The 25,043-nt window shown below is 42.6% G+C and overlaps 1 protein-coding gene across 1 annotated transcript in view; it reads right to left on the reverse strand.

Annotated features, from left to right (window-relative positions):
* The window catches only part of LOC146820871 (uncharacterized), a 589,956-nt gene that overhangs the window by 524,565 nt on the left and 40,348 nt on the right, over positions 1-25,043 (reverse strand). The window contains exon 3 of the mRNA XM_085611692.1: positions 18,435-18,513. Coding sequence (XP_085467818.1) covers positions 18,435-18,513 — 79 coding nt within the window. The remainder of the gene's footprint in view (positions 1-18,434; positions 18,514-25,043) is intronic.

The following is a 25,043-nucleotide window of genomic DNA, read 5'->3' on the forward strand; positions in this document are numbered from 1 at the left end:
GCTATACATGCTACTGAGAAGGATGTTGACCTAATCAGGAAGTGTAGGAGTGTCTATAAGCAGACCCTTAAAAACAGGAAAAACGCACTAAAAGTAGAAGCATGGGATGCTTTATGTGACGCCTCGTTAAATAAAGATTCCGCCTCATTCTGGCGAGTCGTTAATGCCCCTTTTTCAAACTTTAGTGACACGGACCCACTAGATGTAGCAATCACTGAGAATGAGTGGGCCGAGCACTTTACTAATTTGTACTCCATTGTACAGGATCATATTGTTAGTACCAATGATGATAGTTACTTGAGAGATCATGTACAGAGGAGTATTCAACTCGAACCTAAAATAACAATAACAGAGGTGCAGAAATGTATTGATGCAAGTTTGGCAGGGAAAGCACCAGGTCCTGATGGAGTCCCTGTTGATTTATTTAAAAACAACAAGGAACTCTGGGCACCAATCCTCACACGCATGTTTAATGCCACTCTGAAAGAAGGCCTCCTGCCATCGTGGTGTGAATCCCTGATAGTGCCAATTTTTAAAAAGGGCGATCGTGAAAACTGCAAGTGTTACCGCCCAATATCACTCCTGGATTCTACTATTAAAATTCTAGGAAGGGTAATCTTAAATAGGTTACATACATGGGCTGATGAAGCAAATATTTTAAGTGACTTGCAGTACGGTTTTAGGAAAGGTCTTGGTACAATTGAACAGTGTTTGAATTTGCATATTTTAATTGAAAAATATACCAAAGTGAAAGAGGGACGAATGTTTTTAACTTTTGTAGATCTTACCTCAGCATTCGACTCAGTAACACACTGTAAACTTTGGTTAGTAATGGACAAAATGGGTGTGGATAAGCAGATTATTGACTTCCTGAGAGACCTTTATGCAGGAGCATCGGCCCGAGTAAGATTTGGGAAAAATGGTGAATGTACTAGATCATTTGCAATCAGAAGGGGTGTAAGACAGGGCTGTGTCCTGGCGCCGTTTCTCTTTACACTTTATATCAACAACGTGGAAAAGACTCTGATAACAGAGTGCAGGGATGTACCAATGGTAGAAAATAGATCAATCCCAATTCTGTTATATGCAGATGATGCGGTATTAATGGCTAGAACACCGCAGGCCATGCAAAGGGTAGTCACTTCCTTCTCTGATTTTATGAACCAGCTAGACTTAACTATAAATTGTTCTAAGACATTCACCATGTACTGCGGGGCGGGTGCGCAGAGGAAGAAAAAAGCAATTTATATTGGAACCACCCCAGTTGAGGATACTTTAACATTTCCTTATCTAGGAGTCTTAATCGATAGCTCTGGGCTATGGAATAATACTATTAAGACAAGGAAACTTTTGTACTGTAAATCTATCATGGCCTTAAAGAACTTTAGCCGGAAAATAGGGAAGAAACCAATTAAAGAAATGTTGACTGTTTACAAAGCAACTTGTGTAGCAATTGCCACTTATGGAGCAGGCTTATGGGGATATGCTAATGTCAGCACACTACAAGTTGTTGAAAACAATTTTATGAAATATCTCCTGGCTGTCCCACAGAGTGTGTCAACATACTCTTGCCATAATGAACTAGGGGAAACATACTTAGAAGATATAATAAAAACTGCACCAGTTCTTTTATGGCATAGAATATGGACCGTAGATGAATCTGGGTTAAATAGAATGATTATGAGAAATGCAATGGGTCTAGAGAAGTGTGGGAAGATTAGATGGTTGCACTATATCAATAATTTTCTCACGCTATTGGGTTTAGGGGATTACTTTACTGATCCTCTCTCTCTTTGTAATATTTCGAGGAAGTGTTTAAAAGATAAATGTATGACCTATTTGCAAGAAACCAGACTAAAATCAGAATCTAAGAAAACTACGGTAGTAGCTCACGAGCAAATTATAATCTGCTATAGTTTACAGCCATATCTAAAGCTACAAATGAGTGATTACGAAAGGTTTTTATTGACACGTTTTAGATTTAATCTATTATTTAGAGCACTCAGCTTTCCAAATATGAATAATTGGTCAAAAATTATGAGTAAATGTCCCTGCGATGATTTATCAGTACAATCTGACATCCATATACTTTTCTTTTGTAAATTTTATACTAGACCAAGACAAATGTTTGTTGTACCTTTGCTAAAAATGATGGAAATTGATCGCTGTCGCCCTGCTTTTTTAGCTGTACAGAAGTTGGACAATATTTTAACTGTCGTATTTATTTCCTCATTCCTGAAAAATGTTTTTAAATTACGGAAAACAATTGAGATCTGAACTTACTCGGTTTTTATTATGTGTGGCCCTATGTAATTTTATGTAATTGTGATTTTGTTTTTGTACTTTTATGGTTATTTTGGTATTAATAACCGAATAAAGAATAACTTACTTACTTACTTACTTACCACACCTCTCCCATCCTGAATACGCCTTTCATTATCAGTCTAACTTCTGTCCACACCACCCTCAGGTTTCACCCCAGGAATATCTGCTTGCCCACCTGGTCTACTCACCCTCCCTGTCTATCACGTCTCTCCGCAGCCTCACTGAGCTCCCAATGCTTTGTCTGGTCTCCCTGCCAATCCTCTTATGCCCCTACAAGCATCTTACTTTCACCCCTGCATAGCCGGCAAGTTTCCTAGTACAGAAATTCAAAGAAAAAAAGCCGCACTGGAGCAGCTTCCCGCACAAGGGCATGGGAAAGTTGGCCAGGGTTGCTCTCTCCCTTAACCTCTGCTCTCCTCCCTAAACTCTCCACATTCCCCATCTACCACTCCACTCTTTTCCCAGGCTTTGACCCTCACCTTACCACCAACAGTTTATTCCTTCTCCTCTCATCCTCTCCTTGACAGTCCTTGTGATCTCCTCTTGGTCACAGGTTTGGAATCTCTAGAGGGTTTGGCCTGCTGATGTTATGTGTGTGTCACAAGAAACATGGTTGCTAATAGGTTCAATTTTCAATTAGTCGATTTGGAAGTCTATGTTTCTTCCAGAGGGCAGCTGAATAATATTTAGGCAGTAGTCAACAAAATAGTACAGACTATTTACTCATAATCCAGCGGCCGAGTGGATAGAGGCAACATTAAATATTTTGTGAAAATCTGCCAATCAGCCTTCAAAGACAGCAAAAGTTAACTGACTCCTACTGCGCTGTAACAAGCCTAAAAGTCACACTCAGATGAGAGAGTCCTATCTCAAGAGCCTTATTACTATATTAGCACTGCAAGTACTTAGGGGCATATGTATGAACATCCCGTTTAGCTAATCTAATATTGCGATATTTTGCGATTTGCAGTTTGAGATTCGCAAATCGGGAGGTATTTAAAAAATCGCTATTGTTTAGCGATTTCCTAAAATTAGCAAAAAAAATTCTCAGAAACATGGTTTGCGATTCCTTAATTGTGAAATTCGCAAATTAGGAAATCGCAAAAGCGGGAATCTGCTATACAGGTGCAGCCTGATGACATCACAACTAGGAAGTGGGAGTGATTTGCTGCACCTGATTGCCTGAGCCACAGTCAGAGACTGTTTGAAGAGTGTGGGGAGTCATCACAGGAGAGAAAAATCCCCAATGGAGTCCCAGAGCAACATGAGGGCAAGGAGGGTGAAAAGAGGAAGCGAAAACATAAATTCTCTGACAAGGAGCAGGAGGTCCTCAGAGGAGATGGTATGCAGCCAGGAGCTCCTCTTTGGTAAAAAGGCGCTGAGAGTCCCAGAATCAAGGAAAAGAAAGATTTGGCTGGACATTCAAGAGAAAGTTCATGCTGTGGATGTTACTCATCGCACTGTCGAAGAATTGCACAAGCGATGGTATGACATGCGGCATAGGTCTAAGGAGAGGGTGGCAGCCAGACTCAAGGAGGCCAACAATACCGGGGGAGGACCATTCACATCAGCAGAGCCAACACCCCATGAGGAGCTTGTGGAGTCCACCCTCCTGCCTGAGAGCGTCGGTGGTGTGGCTAACATTGACAGCTCTGACCCTTCATCCAGCAGTCAAGGTAAGATGCATGCAAAATATATCTGCCCTGATCCCCATCCCATGCACACTTTCAGGAATGTGTAAAATATACACAACACATGTCACTCCGGTCCAATTTTTACAGCACACCCAGCAATGCATCATGGGAGTTGTAGTAAGATGTATGACAGTGTGTCCATGACTCATATGAAATCGAATGCAACATGTGGGTTGGTGATAAGGGAATAATACAGTGTCAGAAGTTAGCCAAGTCAAACTGTAGAAACTTTATTGAGTGCAAAATGCAGACAATGACACAAACTCATGTATTCCCCTTTACATCTACAGCACAATCCAGGGCACTTGATGACAGAGCAGAGGGAGATGAACTTGCAAATCCTGAGGACCAGCATGATGATGGGGACTCAAGTGAGGAGACAGAGCACACAACAATCATGTGCAGGAAGCGCACACATGTGCCCCCACTGCCTCCATTGGAGGATGACATAGAGCCCACAGGGGAGGAGAGTGATCAAAGAGAGGCAAGGCAGGATGTGTCACACATGCGGAGGCAGGAAACCCCCCGAATGAGTGTTGCAGCAATGGAAAGACGCAGGTCAAGGCCCAGGAGCAGCACTGCCACCGATGAGGAGCACACAGTATTTGGAGGTCTCGAAAACAGCATGCTGCAGGTACAGCGCCTGCAATATAAATCATTGCCCTCCATTAATAAGCAGCTCTGCACACTCAACATAAATCAGCGCTACATGGGGGAGGGCATCATGGCCATGGCAGGTGCCATACATGACCTCTGTGACACCCTGAAGCAAAACCAAGACGCCAGTGACAGGGCTGCACAACGTGCCAACGCACGGCTGCATAACTACACAAAGGCGGTGATCCACCTCTGCACCACCACCAGCAATTTGACACGTTGCAGCATTACCATGCAGTTGGAAATGTCACACTGCTGTCAGGACATTGCAAGAGGGCTGGAACAGGTCACCAGTGCGGCTGAGCAAATGCAGACGGCCAACTCAGGTGGCAGCGTACTCATGGTCTCGGGGGAGAGCGAGGAGACCTCAAGTAGGAGTAGCATCACACCTACATTGCCTGAAGCAAGAAGGCGCAGTGCCAGACAGGGTGCAGTACCTAGGAACCCCATGGAGGGCACTCAGCCTGGATCCCAAACAGCACCAATCCGTCACCGGAGGAGGTGAACTGGACAGTGACACATTTGCGTCAATGGGTGATGCAACCCAGCAATGCATATTGAACACTTTCTTGTGAACTACCTGCACTGTGTGCATAAAATGTGCTGGGTACAGCAACAGTGAATGCTTTTGAAGTGTGAATAGAGACAGCATAGATTACAATCATTTTTTGGGCTCATGTCATCATTACTCACCTAGAAGTCGTTTTGCGTGATCTCAGTCCGTCTTTGGTGTCTGGCAGCTGCCCCAACTCCTGATGCTTGTCTGCCAGGGGGAGCAGGGCAATCGTCATCCGATGTGTCTGTATCGGTCATATCAATTGTGGTGCCTTTCCTCATAGCCATGTTATGGAGCATTACACAGCTTGCCACGATTTTACAGCAGGTCTCAGGGCTGTATTGCAGTGCACCTCCACTTTTATGCAGGCACCGGAACCGGCTCTTTAGGATTCTAAACGTACGCTCTATGACGCAGCGTGTAGATCTGTGTGCCCTGTTGTATCTTCTCTCACTTGCACTGGCTGGATCCAGGTACGGGGTCAGGATGAAGTCCCGCACTGCATAGGCACTGTCACCTGCAGGGATAGACACAGTCAAAGCCCCCCCCCTCAGGAGATGTAGTGGATGTATGGATGTGTGCCATGTATTTACCTAGCAGGTATCCCTCGCCAAACTCTCCAGCACTCAGACGTCTGTGTATCCCACTATGTCTAAAGATGAAAGAGTCATGTGCACTGCCAGGGTATTTGGGTACAATGTCATTGATGATATACTTAGCATTGCACACAATCTGTATATTCAGGGAATGGTAGCATTTACGGTTTCTGTAGATATATTCAGTTGCTGATGGGGGTGTGATGGCCACATGGGTCCCATCGATGCAGCCAATGATGTGGGGGAAACGGGCAATCTGGTAGGAGTCAAGTTTTGTTTGCTGTAATGCCTGTTGGGTGCTGGGGAAGTATATGTGATGTGATAGCCTCTGTAGCATTGCATCTAGAAAGGCATGGAAAAAGCGTGACAGGGCACTCTGACACCCCGCCAACCTCCGCTATGACCCCTTGAAAACTCCCTGAGGCCAGGAGGTGCAGGGAGCACAGGACCTGCACATGGGTGGGAATTGTTTGTGTCCTGCGTGATGTTCCAAATAGGGTTTCAGCTCCGCAATCAGGTCCAATATGGTCTGTGGGTGAAGCCTGTACTTGTCATGGATGTCCTCTTCAGTCTGCTGGAACAGAGTGATACGCAGCCTGAAGATACGTTCCTTTCTCATTCTCCCCGAATACGCAGCCTCCTGGCTATCACAAACAGTGCTGCCATTGTGGAAGGATCTGTTGCATTGCGGGCTGGTTTAAGTACCTTGCACCTGGTTACCACCTGCATGCACTTGGTGTTAATTGCTATTTCTTAATTTGCGAATTATTCAATTTCGCAATTTGCGATTTTATCATACATGTACTTGCGATTTCTTAGATTGCGATACCCTGTTTGCGAATTTCGCAAACTGAGAAAATCGCTATTTAGGAATTCGCAAGGATGTTCGCAGATTTTTGGTTTAGCAGATTAAGAAATAGCAAATTTTGCGATTTCTTAGTTAGCACTGGGAATGTGTCTCATACATCTCAAATGGCGATTTTTTTTATTTGCAAACGCAGTTTTTTGCAATTCGCAGCATTTGCGAATAAAAATTAGTTTCATACAAATGCCCCTTAAACCTGACTATTCTTAATTTAAACCAGGCTATGGAGATCTGCAAGTGAGCCATTCTTACTCTAATGACTGCTAAATAATGTAGATTATGGTTGGTAGTTAGGGAGCCAGCGAAGTACATCAAGATGATAGAATAAACAAGATCACTTGTTCCAATAGGCAGCTGAAATTCAAATAATTTGAAGATGGGATAGAAGGAACTGCAGCAGACTGTCACAAAGAAATGAAATAATCTAATCTAGAGACCAGAACCATGTATACATCTCAGGGAGAAATTGATTTTTTTATATGACCTTAAGAAGTGGAAAGCAGGTAGCTGAAAACGTATGTTCTTGGACAGAAATCTGGAAGCTAAAAATGATTCCCAAAATGAAACTTGAGGACCCAGGAGATGGGTCTAAACTTTGAGGGATTGCTGAAGATTAAGAAGAATTAAAAGATGTAGAAAATGCCCATTCATCCAGATGGAAATGGTACATAACATACTTTCTAATGTCTTGCTCTCTAAAACAAAGGATACCCTTGTCCTTTTTCTTTTGATTAAAAACCATGTATTTGGTTTGTAGTGTATTATTTTCCAAACCATGTGAAATGCAAAACAGGTAGAACTACTTCAGCAAAATCTGTAGACCATTTGATGTTTTATCCATGAGCAGGATATCATCTGCAAATAGTAATGCTGGATCCTTTGCAGACGCTATTTGCCGGGCGTCATTTTCACAGTCCAACAAATGGTTAATACAACCATTGATAAAAAACGAGAATAGAGTGAGTGTCAGGACCCATCCTTGAAGTACTTCTCTCTTGACACGAATTTTCTCTGTCATATCACCATTAGAGCCCCATCTCATATATGCAAAATTATGTGTATTTAATTGGATGGTTATAGGTAGGAGGTGGGACTAAGAACTTCCCAAAGGTTGGGTCTCAGGACTAGCTCAAAAGTGGCTCGTAAGCCAGCATATGCAACATAAGAACAGCTTTGTTTCAAATCTACTATCTTCTATTTAACTACTAGGAAGCAGAGAACCTGGTCAATCGTGCTTGTTTTTGCCCTAAAACCACTCGAACATGGCATAGGATGCCATTTTCCAACATCCAGTCTTGGAGTTTATATAGAATCTGCTTACTTAAAATCTTTTGTAAATTATCAATCAGACTATTAGGTCCATAATTCTCCAGATGACTCCAACTTTCTTTTTTAAATATTGGGATTATTTCTGCACCTTTCCAAGAAACAGGTATAGGCGCTCCTTCAGCTTTTGCATTTGACAGTTTGTTCATGTAAGGGGTCCGAATCGTGGCTACAGAACAAAACAAATCAGCAGGCATTTTCTCAAGGCCCACAGCATCCCCTTTCCTTTAGGTCTCTGTAACTTTCGGTATGCCCTTAGGGATAAAAAGAGGGGTATTCTTTCCATCACAAGTTAACACACAGGGACTACCTGGGTACAGAATTTGGAAGCAACTGTTTTGGAGATATTCATCATACAGCTGTTTAAAAAGAACTGTCCAGTCACCTGTCTCTATATGGACCTCAGGCTTTGTATAATCTTTGCTTCCCCTGTGTGCCACTATATGCCAAAAACCTCTAGTGTTCTTCGATTTGGCAACATGCAACAGATAACACCCAGATTCGAATCTCCCAACTTGCCTTGCTCTTTCGAATATTTTGTTGTTGACTAGCCTGCATTCAGCTATCCTATCTTTTACTTTTGATAGCCGAAATGAGTGCCTTCTTACGTGCCCTACAGTCATTGTTAAACCATTGTTGAGACTTCAATGCTATGCTTTTACATGTATTTTACTTTTTGAAAGAAGAGCCTTTGTGAAAAGAATGGGGTTTCAGTGAAAGCTTCTGGTTTAATACCTACTTAATGGTCCTATAAGCTTAGAAAGTAGTATTAAAATTCCCCACAATGATTTTCTGATGAGTGTTACAATGAGTGTAAGAAGCTGGCTCTGTATATGATATTGCCACTAGGTGGTAATACCATGCACAGAGTCCCTGGGTTCCCCTGAAAGTCTCAATGCAAAACCCAAAGTGCTCTATTTGTGGTAGTGTGGACGAGCAGCCTTAGGCCTAACATAGAGGAATGTAAGACTTTTATTGCCCAATAGTGATCAAAAATGGACACATGACTCAAGAAGGAGATCCAGACCAATTTAAGAAAATTATACTTTGTTTATATTTTATTTTAAGACCAAGGTCTGTGCATTACGCTTCTAATTAAAAATAGGTTTCAGGGTTCAGATGTTTGAGAGTGCAAATTTCAGAGCAGTTCAATGTTATCCTTTGGAGGAAAACAATTGTGTGGTGTAACAGCTACGTATATCACTTACAGTTCCAGTACAGGCTTCGGGTGTCTCAGGCCAACACTGCGGACAATGTAGGTCGTGGGTGACTGGGGGCACCCAAAAGATGTGGGCTTCAGTATCTACGCCGAGGCGGTCGATACCGACAATGATAATTACCCTTGCGGTCTGCAGATAGTAATGTAGTGGGTTGGTTTTCAGCAGGCCGCCAACACAGTTACTGTCGCGATCACCGACGGCAGGCTGCTGTAAATGAGATGGAGGAGTTCTGCCATCATGTGACCATCACAGAGAGGTCACTGTAGGACATCAGTGCAAAAGGGACAGGAGGAGGCTGGCAGGGCCACTTGCAGGAGGCTACTGGCACTCGGGCACAGGGCTGGACACAGCTAAGCTTGTGGGGCCAAGAGGATCCCTCAAGGTCGTGGAGGTTGTCCTACTGTGAGATGTTCTTCTGAACGGGTAGAGTCACGTCAACCCAAGTGATGGTCCTCTGCCACTGCAGTCCTGGAGTTCTTTGGTAGCAGTGAGTCACGTCTACACAAGGGGCACTCCTCACCACTGTGGTTCTAGTACCAGCAGATGCCGCAGGGTTTCTTGGAGGCCTTGCAGAGTTTCTGGAAGCACGGCACGGCAACCGGTGGCACCTGGTAAGGGTTTGCAGAGTTTTTCCTGCAGTGGCTCAGTTCCTGCCCCCCCACCCACCGGAGGCAATACGGCACCTACAGATAATGAACATGTAACATCTAATGTTTTGGGCATATTTTACCGTTAGGGTCACAACCATAAGAGCTACTTATACTATGTAATATGTTGGTGTTAGGCACTTATGAACCCAGCATCCTGTAACTTTAATCAGGCAAATACCTTTAAGAAGCTTAACCAAACACAATATATGTACGAGGGAGGACACCTCCCTACCAGGCATGGTTACACTTGGTGTATACAAACTAACTCATAAAAACATAGCAAGCACCTCAGGTGGTTGGGAGTGGGATAATAAGATCTCCCTTGTAACAACTGGTCACTTACAGGTTGGCTCTCCAGGAATGTTTTTCTTGATGGGAATAGCAATGAGGGGCCATAACAAGAAGACAGTAAGACAATAAGAACAGAAGGTTTTTGTAACAATACAAGAGGTCCAATGAAGGTGTACTCACCTATTATAAACACTCATACCTGACTCTTTCCTCTTAAAGTGTGTGATTACAAGACGGCACCATCCCGCACAAACTGCATGACCCTTGAAGAGATGCACTAGAGGGTAAGCGTACACAGGACAAGTGTGAGTGACACAGTATGCTGGTGGCCGTGAGTGACCGCACTAGGTAGACCGTCCACTCCACACTCGAATCACTGTGACATCTGGACCTAGATATTAGATCACTATATAGAAAATGCATCAACCTCCTGAACCATTTTTGGATATGCAGTCATATCTAAAAAACCTCAGGCTCACCGGGGAGCACAAAGCATCAAAGGTAAACAATACAGATTCAAATAAGGAAGGTAAAGTGAAATAAAAACAATAATGCCTAAGGCTATCTGTTTAGTCCACCAATATGGTCAGCCATTAAAAATGCGTTGAGACATATATAACAAAGTCAGGATGGATGACTGAAACTAAGTCCCCTCTCCTTTTATTTTTGATTCTTTGGGTTTTCAGAAAATCCTCTGGAAACAAAGAACCAAGAAAGGTGAGAACATTAGGCCTCACGAGTGTGCATGGTGTGCGTTCACAAGAAATGGCAAGGACACTGACGAGACAGCCCTGACGAAGGCCCCAGACCCGATTGGGCTCAGAGCGAGGGCCGAAACATATTGGCATAAAGAAGAGGGTATAACTGAATAATTGCATTCAATAGAACCCACCAATTTCAGGTTTTTATCCATACTTCAGGTACCCTCCTAATAAAGTAAAACCTTTAGGTAAACCTTGAGGTATTTTTAATACATCACTTTTCTAGGTCCCTGCTTATCCAGTTTGCTTTATCTAAGAACTCCCATTTCCACCTATGGTTGAGTCCGCCCTGGTAGTACCATCTTACCAGGGTGTGGATATGCGCCGATGATAAAACATGTAATGATATGTGAGTGAGGTGTCTACTCCAATATCTTTGGATACCCCTTAGGAGTAAGAACTAAGCAGAGGTAACACCTGAAATCCTGATATAATAGGGAACCAGATTTATTCCCATAAGAATTTCTGAGTAATCAGTTGCTCGTGTGTGTGTGAGTTTTGACAGTGGGATAGTCCAACTGATTCCACTATCTCTCGCTCTCAGTTAGTGATATCAGGTCCTGGTCCGTCAGGGATCATCTTTCATCTTCTTCTTCGGTCCGTCAAATCTAGTTTCTACATCTGGCGGAGCCACCTAAATACTAAATTTAGGAGGCGTTTTAGGGGAGTAGCAGGTATGGCCAATGGGCACTTTACCTGGGATCAGGTAACCTTTTGTTTGTTTGTTTGTTTGTGTGTAACCTTTATTATGACACCCTCCAGGGGTAAGGGGGCATAGACCTAGTTCTGATTGGAGGAGTCTCCCTATCTTCAAGAAGGCGTGGACTGAAAGTTGTGCTTCACCTCCCCTCCCCCACCTTAGGGGTGGGGTTGGTAAAAGTAGGCACACATCCTATTATTTTGAATTTTTCCCACCCAAAGTGGAGGTGTAAACCAGGGGTTTGCGATCTGCTGGGGGTCACATTACAGAGGCATTTGATACTTCCCTCTTTGAGCACTGGCCCGTCCTGAGGGAGAAGGCATGACACCTCTGCCAAGGATGTGCATTGTTTCTCATCCCAGAGAGCAGGGGCCAGAAACATGTCTGGTGGTGGCTGGCTGGCTGCCTACCGCCGGTCAAACACCACACCAGGGTTGGTAGGTTTTCAGGGGGCACCTCTGAGGTGCTCTAGGAGTACAAGGTACAATAAGTTCCACACTGGCATCAGTGTGGATTTATTGTAAGGAGTAGTTTAGTAACAAACACTCCTGTATTTAGTGAAGCCATCATGGTGCTTTGAAACTCGAGTTGTCGAGCTCCCAGCCCATGTACTCTCTATGGCTTCCCTGGCAATTACAATATCGGTAAAATGGACCCCAATATTGTAGGGGCATACCTGCTCATGCCGGTATGCCCTCACCTGTGATATAGTGCACCCTGCTTTAGGGCTGTGAGGCCTGACATATGGGTGACTTACCTATGCCTACAGGCAGTGGTGGTTGACATGGCACCCAGGCAGGGTGCCATGTCAACTTTGTTGTTTTCTTCTTTACAGAGGCATGCAATCTGCAAGGTTATGGCATGGTCCCAGTGAGGGAGGTCCCAGGGGACCCTCATCAGCGCCCATGCCCTAGGTACCCCGTTACCATTTACTAGGGACATCCAGGGGTAGAAGTGCCAATTGGGGGGTTGTTTTAAGGAAGAAGCACTAGCCCAGGGGACCAGACTGGCAGGAACCCTGTGCACTACATTGAAACCACATCAAAACCAGGCAAAAAGTGGTGGCTAACCATGCAAAAGAGGCACTTTCTCACAATGACAATATAGTAATTTAGCAAGGAGAGAAAGAGTGGGCGACTCTTTGTAACTTCTCTATTATAAATATTTCTGAGAAAATAAGGTTTCCCATGCTCAGGTATCATTCTCAAGGCTAATACATCGGGGGAACCAGTGTAGACTATCTTGACAACGCACCATAGAGAGGTTTTCACTCAAAGGATTAGGCTTCTCGATTATTTACCTTCCTTAGACTTGTACACCTCTATGATATAGAAGTTAAAGCCCAGTCTGTGGACAGGTGTAGTTTCCCAGGTTTCTTGAAAATGACATGAATGGTGGGCATCTATAAATTGTCCCTAGCGGCTATCTGCGGGTTTGGTTTTGATTCCAGCTTATTAGCAAGATAATGGTATTTGATATTAAATCACATTTTCCCAAGTGGGAGCATTGACCATCGTCATCTGGGATTATATCCAACATGTTGGAGGCACTACTAATTGAATATTATCTTTAGAGTGCTTGAGCCATTGGAGATACTATGGCAGGGCTTTTTTTATCTGGTAATGGAGGTGCCATTACTATAATGATAGAGGGATCTACAGTACATGCTGATGGTACAGACTGTGGTCGAGCTCCAGGAATAATGCATGACAGTGACCCCTCTAAGTGGTTAAAGGGACAGTCAATTTGCTATTATAGGGCCAACCCCTGAAGATTCAGCATATCCCTTGGGTAGTAACTATGGTATTATTTGTCAAATTAATTGAGTCCTCTGATAATAGCTCTTGGGGCGGAGGGTCATGTTTAAATTGAATCTCCGAATGCACAGGAGGAAGAGTACTAAGATCTAACACAATCAGACCTGCAATAAAACCATCCCCCACAAACTCAATTGCTATATAGTCATAGGGTTCCAAGAGTTCAGTGTTATGCTTTACAAAACAAACAATGTCAGCATACACATCTAAGTAGCAATGGTGAACACTAAGAATCCAATCATTTACTTTGTTTTTTAAAGAAGCTCTTTCCTCGAGGGCACCATTAGGGAGCTTTGAAATGTTTTTTATGAACACACTGCTCTTTTTTTAAGGGGAATACTAGAAGACCCATATTACTGATCATTACTAAAATTTCATGGTTGATCAATAAAATTAGTATTGGATTATTTTCTATATAAGTTACCTCTTCAATCCCCATGATGTAAATCCCTTTCTATCTCTGGGGGGATTCCCCTGAACTGGTCTGGTTTGCAACATCAAGGAATGGTCAGGATTCCCCTTTTGGTGGCCCAGAGATCTGTACTAGATGTACAAATGTATTTTCAGTGTCCTCATGTTGGTATCATTAGACCTTTCTGGTGGCCAATGCTGTTGACTACTCAGCAGTTCAGTTAGATTAAATGCCATGTGTTTCAGTTCATTGAATCTCCTCTCAGTTTTTTCACCAATACATTAATCTCCAGGTCTTGGTGTGGAGAAACATATTTTTGAACACCACTTGGTGTAGCCACAATAGGTACTGATACTTTCAAATTGTCCTCTAGTTGATTATTTGTTTCATTGATCGATAATGGGTTGAATCTGTTAGAATCTGTTATTTGTTAATAGTTGGGGTTGGTTTCTAGTATGATTGTCAGCATAGGTGTCTGCAGCTTTAGCATCTAGCATATTAAATGCCAAGTATTTTGGTGGCATTACACTTGGCCTGGTCCCCCTACTCATTTTCTTTGCCAGCTTCCTTCCTTTTATCACAGATTTCTGTACAAGGGGTATTCGCATTGAGGATAGATTTCACATTGTCAATATGGTTATCAATATTTTGAACTGCAGTTTTCCACGTCATGTTTACTGACTTTTTTGAGTTGGAAAGATCTGAAAGGCTATTTCCTGCTTTTCTTTTCCCCATCACAAGTTTTACACAAGCAGGCTCATGGTAAAAAAAAATCAAATAACGCCAATTGCAAAGGTCAGCAGGCCGCAGTGAAAAGCAACAGTAAAAACTCCACTGATTTGAATTCATCAATGATCAAATGCCACAATAAGCCATTTCTTACAAAATACTAGGTAACATGACTCCAGAATCAGGATATGCATTTAATACAAGAATACCAGTGTAATACCTTGTAATGCCTGTACGTGAGCAGAATGTGTTGAGAAAAACATTCAACCCAACGGGATGACTCTGCCCTGCCTTTTCCTCGCTTTGACAGGTGTGGACTGGCCTGTGGGCATCCTGTACAAGAGGGCAAGTGAAAGCACTTTGTAGCGCTGGCACCAGGAAAGGCTCCTTCATACCCCTCCTCTTCCTTCACAGCAGAGTGACCTGGCTTCAGCGTCCCATGCAGGAGGCCAAGTGAAAGTGGTTAATAGCGCTGGTACCAGGAAGGGCTCCTCCTCAGCCCTCCTCCTTCCTTGACAGCAGAGTGACCTGGGACTCGTAGTCCTTGCTTCAGCGTCCCGTATAAATGCAGCTGCTCTACGTTCGTTCAATTTCATTTAAAGAACATTGGCAAACGAGATTAAGATGGTTTCTGTCTGTGCCATGGATGGAAAGCTGAATAATGTGGCTCTGAACAAAAACAAATGGTGGAAAGCATATAAACATCGCTAGAGCCTATGCTACCAGATAACAAAACTAAACAGAAGAAAGGGGCTTACGAAGGACCAATTCAATTTTTCTTCTTCAACAATAACACTATTAATTACTATTGGCTATATTGTTTCATTTTATCGTATTGTATTTAGAACTTGTGTGCAAGAACCCAGAGAACTATACTCTCAAACATACAGTTGAGGGCTCCCAAACGCAGGCCACATGTATCTCTATAGACAACTGCTGGGGCCGTCGGCCATAAGGTCAAAAGAAAATGTCTTTATCCAAGGGCGTGCCTGCGAATTGAGTGAGGGATCCTGCGGGAAACCACAAGTCTCAGTTAGACTTGACTCACAAGTGTGTCTGAGACTAGCTAGGAGTCTGGGGGCATATGTATCAGCCCTTTTCCCGTTCGCAAATGGGTCGATTCTCAGAATTGGACTGTTTGCGAACGGGAAAAGGCCTTTTGGAATGTATCATCCCAAAAAGGCATCGCAAATGAGAGAATCGCAAAATTTGCGATTCTCTATTTTGCGATTGCATTTAAGGAATTGCAAATTGCGATTCCTTACATGCAATGTATGAAGCACAGAAAAAGTGAGATTTGGCCTTCAGAAATCGCAATTCACCACCAACTTCAAGTTGGTGGTAATTTGCGATTTCTTTGAAAAATGCACTTTTTTGCATTTTTCAAAGTGCATGTGGTGCACATACATGCCCTTTGGGCATGTATGTGCGCCACATGTGCACACATACATATTTCAGGGGTGCGACAGGATGTCCTTTTGACACCCTGGCACCCTTGAAATTGCATTCTCATTTTGCGATTCTCTAATTGCGAATCACAAATTGAGAATATCTTCCCATTCATTCCAATGGGCCTCCTAGCCCATAGGAATGAATGGGAAGGTATTCCTTAATTGCGATTCGCACTTTTCTAATTGCAATTAAGGAATGCCAAGGCATCGCAAAATATTTGCGAATTTTTTATTACATCCCGTTTTGCGATTCTCAAATAGCGTTTCCCTAAAAATCGCTATTTGAGAATCGCAATAGCGGTATTTGATACATATGCCTCTTAGTCCTTGGCGGTCTTACATACCCTTGTATATCCCTGAGGAGGCTGTGAACAACGAGGCCGAAATGTGTCGACTATGCATACTCTAAGAAGCCTGCTGCAAAGATCTTACAAGAACAAATTGATTGTGGGCGGTAGTTTCTAATTTATTCATTCGGCGGGCACATAAGATTTTCTGACAGTCTCAAACTTGAGCAGACTATCTATAGAATGCTCATAATTTTAAATTTTGTAATGATCATCTCCTGATGGAATCATGTTTATCCAAGGATTGTGTACAAAAGTTTACATATCATTTTGAGACTCAGTTAATACATTCTTGGTATACCTGCGCTCCTAATTATTGTATTGTCTGAGAGATGATATCTATTTATAAACTTCTAAATAACGTAAGATAAAATGCAAATCTATAGCCAGCAATCAGAGTGTTACTGTTGATGATGAAATGTTTTGTTCGGTCCCACTAGAGCCTCTTTCATCTGTTTCGTTGTGATACGGTTCTAGAACAGTTCTCCTCCAAGTAACTGGAGAGCTGGGTATTCCCAAAGCTCTCCAGAATTTTACAGGGGGGATTGAAAGAAGTGAGATGAACGTATAGCGGGTAAATTCAATAGGTGTGTTTTTCAAAGGGAGAGCAACCAGGGCGTTCTTTCAAGCATCAGGAATCACATGGAGGAAAGTGACAGATCACAAAGGCTAACCGCTATAGGGACAATTAAAAGGACTTGGCATGTAATCATTTTCACAAGGCAAGGGTGAAGCAGGAACAGCCGCGGCCCGTGCAGCTAAGAGTGGTGGGGCGGGGGGTCTTGGTGAGGGGGATTTTGATGGACGATGGCGAGGGGAAATTAAATAAATAATAATTTTTCTCTCTTTATCGTCTGTCAAAATCCCAACCCCAACCTAGCCTCACCGCCCCACTGCTCTTACCTGCGCGGTCCACGGCTGAGCAGAAAAAAGGAAGAAATTGAGAAGAAATTGAGAAAATGTGTCTTTCAGGTTTGAGGGAAAATGAAGAAAGATGGGTTTTGATATGCTGATTAGTAGTATCTCAAGAATTGTTTGAATGAGGAAGTCAGAAAGTTCAACCATAAATGCTGGGAAGACATAATTGCTAAAGAACACAACTAGCAGAGGTCAGTTATTAAAATATTACAATCCTCTTCAGTTTAATATTTAAAATGTTTGAAGGATCACTGATAAAAAGCCACACGAGCAGTTCATAGGAGTTTTAGGTAACAAACGAGTTTTTCCAAGTAGGTGGTACTGCTAATAGCATAATACGAGGTGTGCCAAAGATATTCTCAATTCTTACGATTAAATTTAGCAATTGAATATTCAGGAGAATACCATGAAGCAGAAGGCCTTCATCTGCAAGATACTACTTTTTAAAAAGTAATCTTGGTTTCCATAGCCTGTGAGATCCTCTTTTTGAAAGTAGAGACACCAAGTTCTGGGTTACCCAAGAAGTCAGGATGAGTCTCATCAAGAGACAGAGTTAGGTACAAGCCTTAAGTAACTGTGAGACTATAGATCCTCAGCTCTATGACTAAAATCACCTAAAATCTGCCATTATTGGAGTTGACACGGAAAATGAAAACAGGCTCTATAAAATGTCATATAAAGTTTTGGAATAACCTGGTTAAAATAAATACATTGTAATTAAATTATGTGGTTGTAAAACTCGGTAAATTACAAAAAAACATATTTGGTCGATTTAAGACTCAGTTTGGCTAATGTTCTTCAAAAAGATTTAAGCATGTAGGATAATTGTCCTCCCACCTGTGGACCGGGATACCAAAATGAAGACAATTATCCCACAATAATACCTGTAAATGCAATTTTAACACTATTATCATGAATGTAACTCTCAAATTATGATGATGTGAACAGATTGGTTTCCACTTGCACAAACACACACTTTCAAGGGCGTGAACTTGAACATAACAAAATAAGCACACCCCTTTCAACTCAACTAAATGTTCTTAATTTGGGTAATTTACTCATTATGGAAACAGAACTATTATTGCTGTAACAAAACAAGCTGTAATAAAATAAGCTTACCCGCATTTTTGAAAACATGAGCTCAGCTTCTGAGGAAATTCTGGGCTGAAGGTTTACTGCTTTTTTAGTCTGTTCCCGAGTAATTGTCTTAAGTTAAGGGTAACAAGTCCAATAGTTCATTATTCACTTGCAAATAAAGTGCCATCTTTAATGCCCCAAATTAAAGTCTGCAACTATTAAAACAACAACAGCAGGTGCCCTCTGAAGTGCTCCTCTGCCATTAACGTTATATTAAAGGTGATAGACAGGAGAAAAACATATGTCCTCACACAATGGGTATAAAATATAGAAGTGGTTCTTTCTTACTGCCTCAGCCTGACTACCATACGTTCTTGAAAACACATCTATGGAACAAAAAGGATATACATTTCCCATGAAGATAAAAAATGCCTCTCTTTATTTGTACACAGGCTTGATCCCCTAAGCTAATCACATCGCAGCAATGGAACGTTGTGATTGGTCTGAGCACTTTTCCACTGCTAACCAGTGCTAAAATGCTGCATCCCTGTCCCTACACTATGGTAAAATTGACCTACATCTAATTGGCACATTTAATTTACTTGAATGTCCCTAGTAAATGGTACTACATATACACAGGGCCTGTAAATTAAATGCTCCTAGTGGGCCTGCAGCACTCATTGTGCCACCCATTAAAGTAGCACTTTAAAACATGTCTCATGCCTGCCGCTGCAGTCTGAAGTGTAGTGCTGCCATTTCAACCTGCCAAAATAAATCTTTTGCCAGACCTAAACCTTCCTTTTTTTAATAGGAATAATTCACCCCAAATGTAGGCCCAAACAACTCCTAGGGCAGGGTGCATGGTATTTAAAAAGTATGACATGTTTACCTAAGTTTTACATCTACTTACAGTGAAAAACTCCTAATATTGTTTTTCGCTGTTGTAAGGGCTATCTCTCCCCTCGGCTTTTTACATTCAATAAGTGCTAACTTTGCATTGGGGGCAGATAGAGATATAATATTTAAATCATTCGGATGGGCGAGAATTAAATAAACCGACCGTTCAAGTCAGTCAAATAACTAATACCATACAAACAGTTTGGGGCGAAACGACAGAAGCATGTACATTCTGCTTACAGGAGGCTGTCAGCAACAGGTCAGCAAGCCGCCAAGAGAGGCGCAACAACGATGTAGCCAAGATACAAGCACACTACCTGTGAGGCAAGGAGGCCAACACCGCCACTAACCCCCGAAGCACTCAACAAAACAGAGCACGAATCCAATCTCAGACCACTTACTGCCCATTGACGCTATAACAGAGACCCCAAAAGGCCTAGCAAAAGAACAACAAATTGATCCTCCACGCAAAGACCACACCAAGATAGATCTGGTTGCACATATGTCTCAAGGGGAGCGCATGATATTTTAAATAGAAGTGCTTTATTAAAACTACTCAAGGCTCTTCCAACTCTGAGCCATATCAAAACTAGTGATCTGGAAAGCATAGAGTTTAAAGCCAATCCCAACCAAACTGGCCACGAAATTACAACAGCAATATGGACGGATTACTCCTTTGTCGAACAAATCTGGCGGCATAAGGAGTCCTTCTCCAAATGGGGTATTGAGTTAAAAAAGGTTGAATACCTTTGCTACCCAAGTTCGCTACAACAACACAAATGGACAGAGGGCTTCCTAAACGGCGCAAAAGGCCCGGAAGAGCACAGAATAAGGAGTGGCGACAGCCAAAAAGCAAGGAAAATTACCAACACCTTTGCTCACACTGAAGCAGCTATACCATCAGACACTCAGCAGACGACCACCCCAACAACTAATTATGGAACAGCATGCTCAAAACCGCGCAAGGACTCCAAATCATTCCTGGGATGTAAGTTCTGCTCATGGAATGTGAACGGCCTAAGTACAAAACCTGAAGAAGCTGACTTTGCAGAATTCATTCTACAGCACGACATACTTTTGTTTCAAGAAACATGGCAGATGAATAATTAATCAATAGTAGGATATAAAGAATATCAGAACCCAGCCACAAGAGACACAAAGTTTGGAAGGGCAAAAGGCAGCCTTTCGATTTTCATCTCGACGGACATTCTATGGAAAGTCTCTGCCATTGACCTTGACTCCTCTTGGATGCAATGCATCAAACTTGACATTTCACAGTCAACCAGTCTGCTAATCCTGAAGATTTAAATCCACCCCGTTGCCAAACATAAAGGGCTCAAGAATCGAGTCACTGATCGCGGCAATAGAAACATTAAAATTCATCCACCCACAAGCTGATATAATATTGTCCGGGGACTTTAATATGAATGTCATCATCATCATCCTAATCTTTATTTCGGTCACTTTGGACCATAAAAGAATGCAACGATTATACAATTATAAATTACAGAATAAAAAGATTACACTTAATTAAGTTAAAAACAATCATAAAATGATTGAGTTAAGATCATCAGAAATATTCATATAGCCATGTTGGACTTGATACAACGATTGCGGATGAACCACATTGCAGTTAAAAATGTTGCGACTGCAAATACAATTAAAGCAGATAAGTCGGTCTTTAGGATTCTATATGCTGGGAGAAAATGCCTAAACCCAAAATTTTTAAGGAGAGGGACAAGCCAGTAATTCCTAGCTCTCTGGTAAGCTGGACAGAAAAATATAATGTGCAGATCAGTCTCTCGCGGGTATGTACATGCTGGGCATTGCACTGAGGGATGGGGTTTAGTCCAGCGATCAGTGTATGCTCTAAGAGGAAGAGTACCATATCGCCACTGCATGTATAGCTTCCTTGTAATTGGGGGGCCTACATCATCAAAGACGGACTCTTGATGGTATGAATTTTTAAATCCAAGGAAGTAGTTAGATAAGGACCCCTCACGTGTGCTCTCAATTGAGGCACGTAACTTGTACTCGTAGTAAACCTTTGAGATAGATTTGCGTGAGAACCTGCAGCATACATTTGCTGGATTAAGCCACAAATCTGGTCTTCCTAACATTTCAAATGTTTGCTTAATGTATTTTAACCACGGGATTTGTGCCGCTTTAGGTAGGCGCAAGATCTCTGCGAGCTCAGCCCTATAGTTGGATAATTCAGGTGTGCTCCAGATTTTGCGCCATAAGGTTAAAGGTTTAAGTCCCAACTCCTCCGAAATAGGTCTAAGGCCCAGGTCTAATCTCAATGGGAGAAGTGGGGTACTAGGCGGTAATGCTGCCAGTTGCCTTAAAAAGTTGTTCTCCGTAATCTGCAATTTCTGAGCAGCTATATGCCCTCATATTTCACCCCCATAGGTCACTTCCCCTCTGGCCTGTAGTTTATAAATTTGATGGGGGGGACCAAATGGCTTGTAACTCGACCTACTTATCATCCTGCATATGCCACCTGTTAACTGAACCAGTTTCAAGTTTGCCTTGGTTCGGTGCGAATCCAATGTACTCCAAGGCGTGGAGAAAAAAAACTTCAGGTCCCCTACAGGCAAGAAAATATAATATAAGATGACGGGACACACAGGGCAAAAGATGCGCAACTCGTCTGGACGATCTTTCATTATACACGCTAAATGGACAAGGTCAGTTGGATAGCCCTGCAGCACTCACCAGAGTGATGAACAAAATAGAAACAACTATCGACTACACTCTGATGGACCCAGATCTCCTGCCTCTGATCCCCGACTATCAAAAAAGGAAAGGCGGAAAGCGACTATCATCCTCAAACATTTACACTGACCACAACTTTAACAAGGCCAGGCCAAGCCAAGGCCTTGTCACTATCAATTCAGTCCTACAATTTAAAATGCCTCAATTGGAATAAGAACAGCAAAGACAGCATCCTTGGGTCACGTCTCACATTACTGGCGTCACCAGAAGCGGAACCCCCGTGCATAGATGGCTGGGAGCCGCTTATCATTGACCTAAATAAAACAAATTCTTACCAAGCTAAGGGTCACAAAGCCCACAGACCAACTGGGGCAGCTTGGTGCACAAATAATCTGAGGACAAAAAAAAACCAATTGAATAAACAATTAAGACTACTGCGAACCCAGGGCCCGGAATTGTCACAGCAAACTCTCACGTCAATAACTAGAAAAAAAGGACCTAAATAAAGAAATCAGAGTAGCCAAGCAAGAATACAAAGAAAGATTCTGGACAAAACTACTCCACGCCAGCAAGCAAAGAGACTCCAAACTCTTTTGGGAAAACATCAACCTTTTATCAAATGGCAAAAACCGACACTTCAACTTGGACATAATGGAGGACACATGGAGAGCCCATATTGAATTAACATGCAGCACGATCTCACTCTCAGGGGAGATAAATATACCTAAACCTCAAAACCAACAGGGACGGACGCCAGGGCGATAACAACTTATACCGCTGGAAAACCATTTGCAACTGAGACCAAAATTGGCACCCAACAATTTAAGAATCCATCCCAACACCATAATATTCAAAAAGAGGACAAGTCCCAAACAGAAGCCTGGGAGGTAACTAGGCAACAACCATCAGAAAACTCACAACAAATCACACAAGCGCATGTATTGAAAACCATAAAAAATCTGAGACCAAACGGAGCACCAGGGCCAAATGGCCTGCCAAACGCATTATTCAGATAAAACCCATCCTTTTGGTCTGGCCATCTCACTCCTCTGTTCACATACATCTTTGAGTCCAGCACGATTCCAGACACATGGCGAGGAAGCATCCTACAATCAATACACAAATCAGGGGCATGCTCCGACCCATCCAATTATAGATTGATAGCACTTATAGATGTAGAGGCAAAAATCTATGCATCAAACTTGCTGGTAGACCTGGAGGATTGGGTTAGCCACATAAACCGTATCCCAAACAAACAAACAGGAATTCAGGCAAGAATGGGCACCCTAACGAACATATCTGCAGTTACCCTTCTAGCTAACTAAGCCACTGCAAAATTGAACTTCCAGCACGCGTGCTTCATATAACTGAAAGCAGCCTTCGATACAGTCCCGAGACTTAAGCTATGGGCGAAAATGAAAAGATGGGGAGCTCCAGCCAAACTACTAGAGGCAATTATCAACCTTTATTCACAAATATGGGTTTAAATAAAAAAAAGGAGACTGGCGAAGCCTTACAAATAAAATTCCAACAAGTAATGGACTAAAACAGGGGTGCGTGTTGGTCCCCTGTTTATTCAACATGTACAAATCCGATTTGGAGAAAAATATTCACTCAACACAAGGCGATCACTCAAAATTGGGGGAAACAGCAATAGTAGGTCTACAATACGCGGACGACATCGTCCTTCTATCGCAAATGCCACTAGGTTTGCATCGGTTGATCTCCCAACTTGGAGCATACACCACCTCCGCCCAACTTGTTATAATCAACCATCAAAAATCGAAGGTGGTGTGCTTTTTCAATTGCCACAAAAAACGCCCTAAGTTCATCTGGAGGTTAAACGATAAACCTTTGTCCCAAGTGGACACATACATATACCTAGGGTTCCATCTAGACCGACATCTCAATTTTAAGCAACACCTGGACCAAGGGCTAACAAAAGCCAAACAACTGCGATTTGCATTTAAAACCCTGCAGAAAAAACTTAGCAGCTGTACAACAAGGCACTTGCTTAAGGTCATCACGGCAACATTCTTGCCATCCAGATTGTACGGCTTCGAAATGATGAATGCAAAGGACGCAAACGTTTTAAGCACAGCACAATCCAGTCTCTTCAAGAAATTGTTCTCAACCTCACGTCATATTTCACCAGCACAGATAAGACTATACTATGGTCTAAAAAACCAGATACCCACAAGACAAGGAGCCTTGATTAAATACTACTGGAGGATGAGGGCAGCTGAAGATAACACCTTAGCCCATTATCGCTGGCAGGAGATGGAAAAACAATAAAGGCTAAGCAAATCCGTATTCCCAGCTTTAAAGGAATCGCTTTCCGCATTACAGTTAGACACGGTCTGGCACACAACAATTACTTACTCTGAGTTTAAAAATGCAGCGAACAAAGCCATCAAGCACCACTCATCGTTAATAGACAAAGCCACCTTGGCCCGGAAACCACAGCATTGGCCATGATGCAACCCTCAAAATGCTGAAACCCCAACTGTACCTGTCAGAACACTTTTCATACCAGAAAAAGTGGAACCTGACCTTACGAAGGCTGGGATCATTCCCATCGAAAGATCTCACTCCAAAATGGAAACAGACGTGGATGACAAAGGAATGCCGCCTCTGCGGACAAGGAGACGAGTCACAATTACACTTCTTTTGTATTTGTCCTGCGCTACTAGATGTTCGGAAATCCCTCCTCCAAGAAACACTGAGGAGAGAACAAAGAAGGACCTGCAGAGTGGTGGTCATAGAATGTCTTGGAGGCTTGTCATTCCAAATGTCATGCAAAAGGAATAAAACTTTGGAACATAGCGGCAAATGAACTAGATAAGAACGAATGCTGAACTGAACTATTCAAGAGGAGACTGCTTTGCACACTCACTTTTTTAATTTCGTTGTTCATTCTCTTTTAGCGCTTGCAGCACATTACATCCTGGAGAAGCAAGCAAGTCAGTTTTTAACTTATCTATCTAGAATGTTTGTTCTCCTACACACAAACGAATCCTGACGTGTTTACATCTA

This window comes from Triturus cristatus, chromosome 6 (genome assembly GCF_964204655.1).
Source record: "Triturus cristatus chromosome 6, aTriCri1.1, whole genome shotgun sequence".
Classification (NCBI taxonomy): domain Eukaryota; kingdom Metazoa; phylum Chordata; class Amphibia; order Caudata; family Salamandridae; genus Triturus; species Triturus cristatus.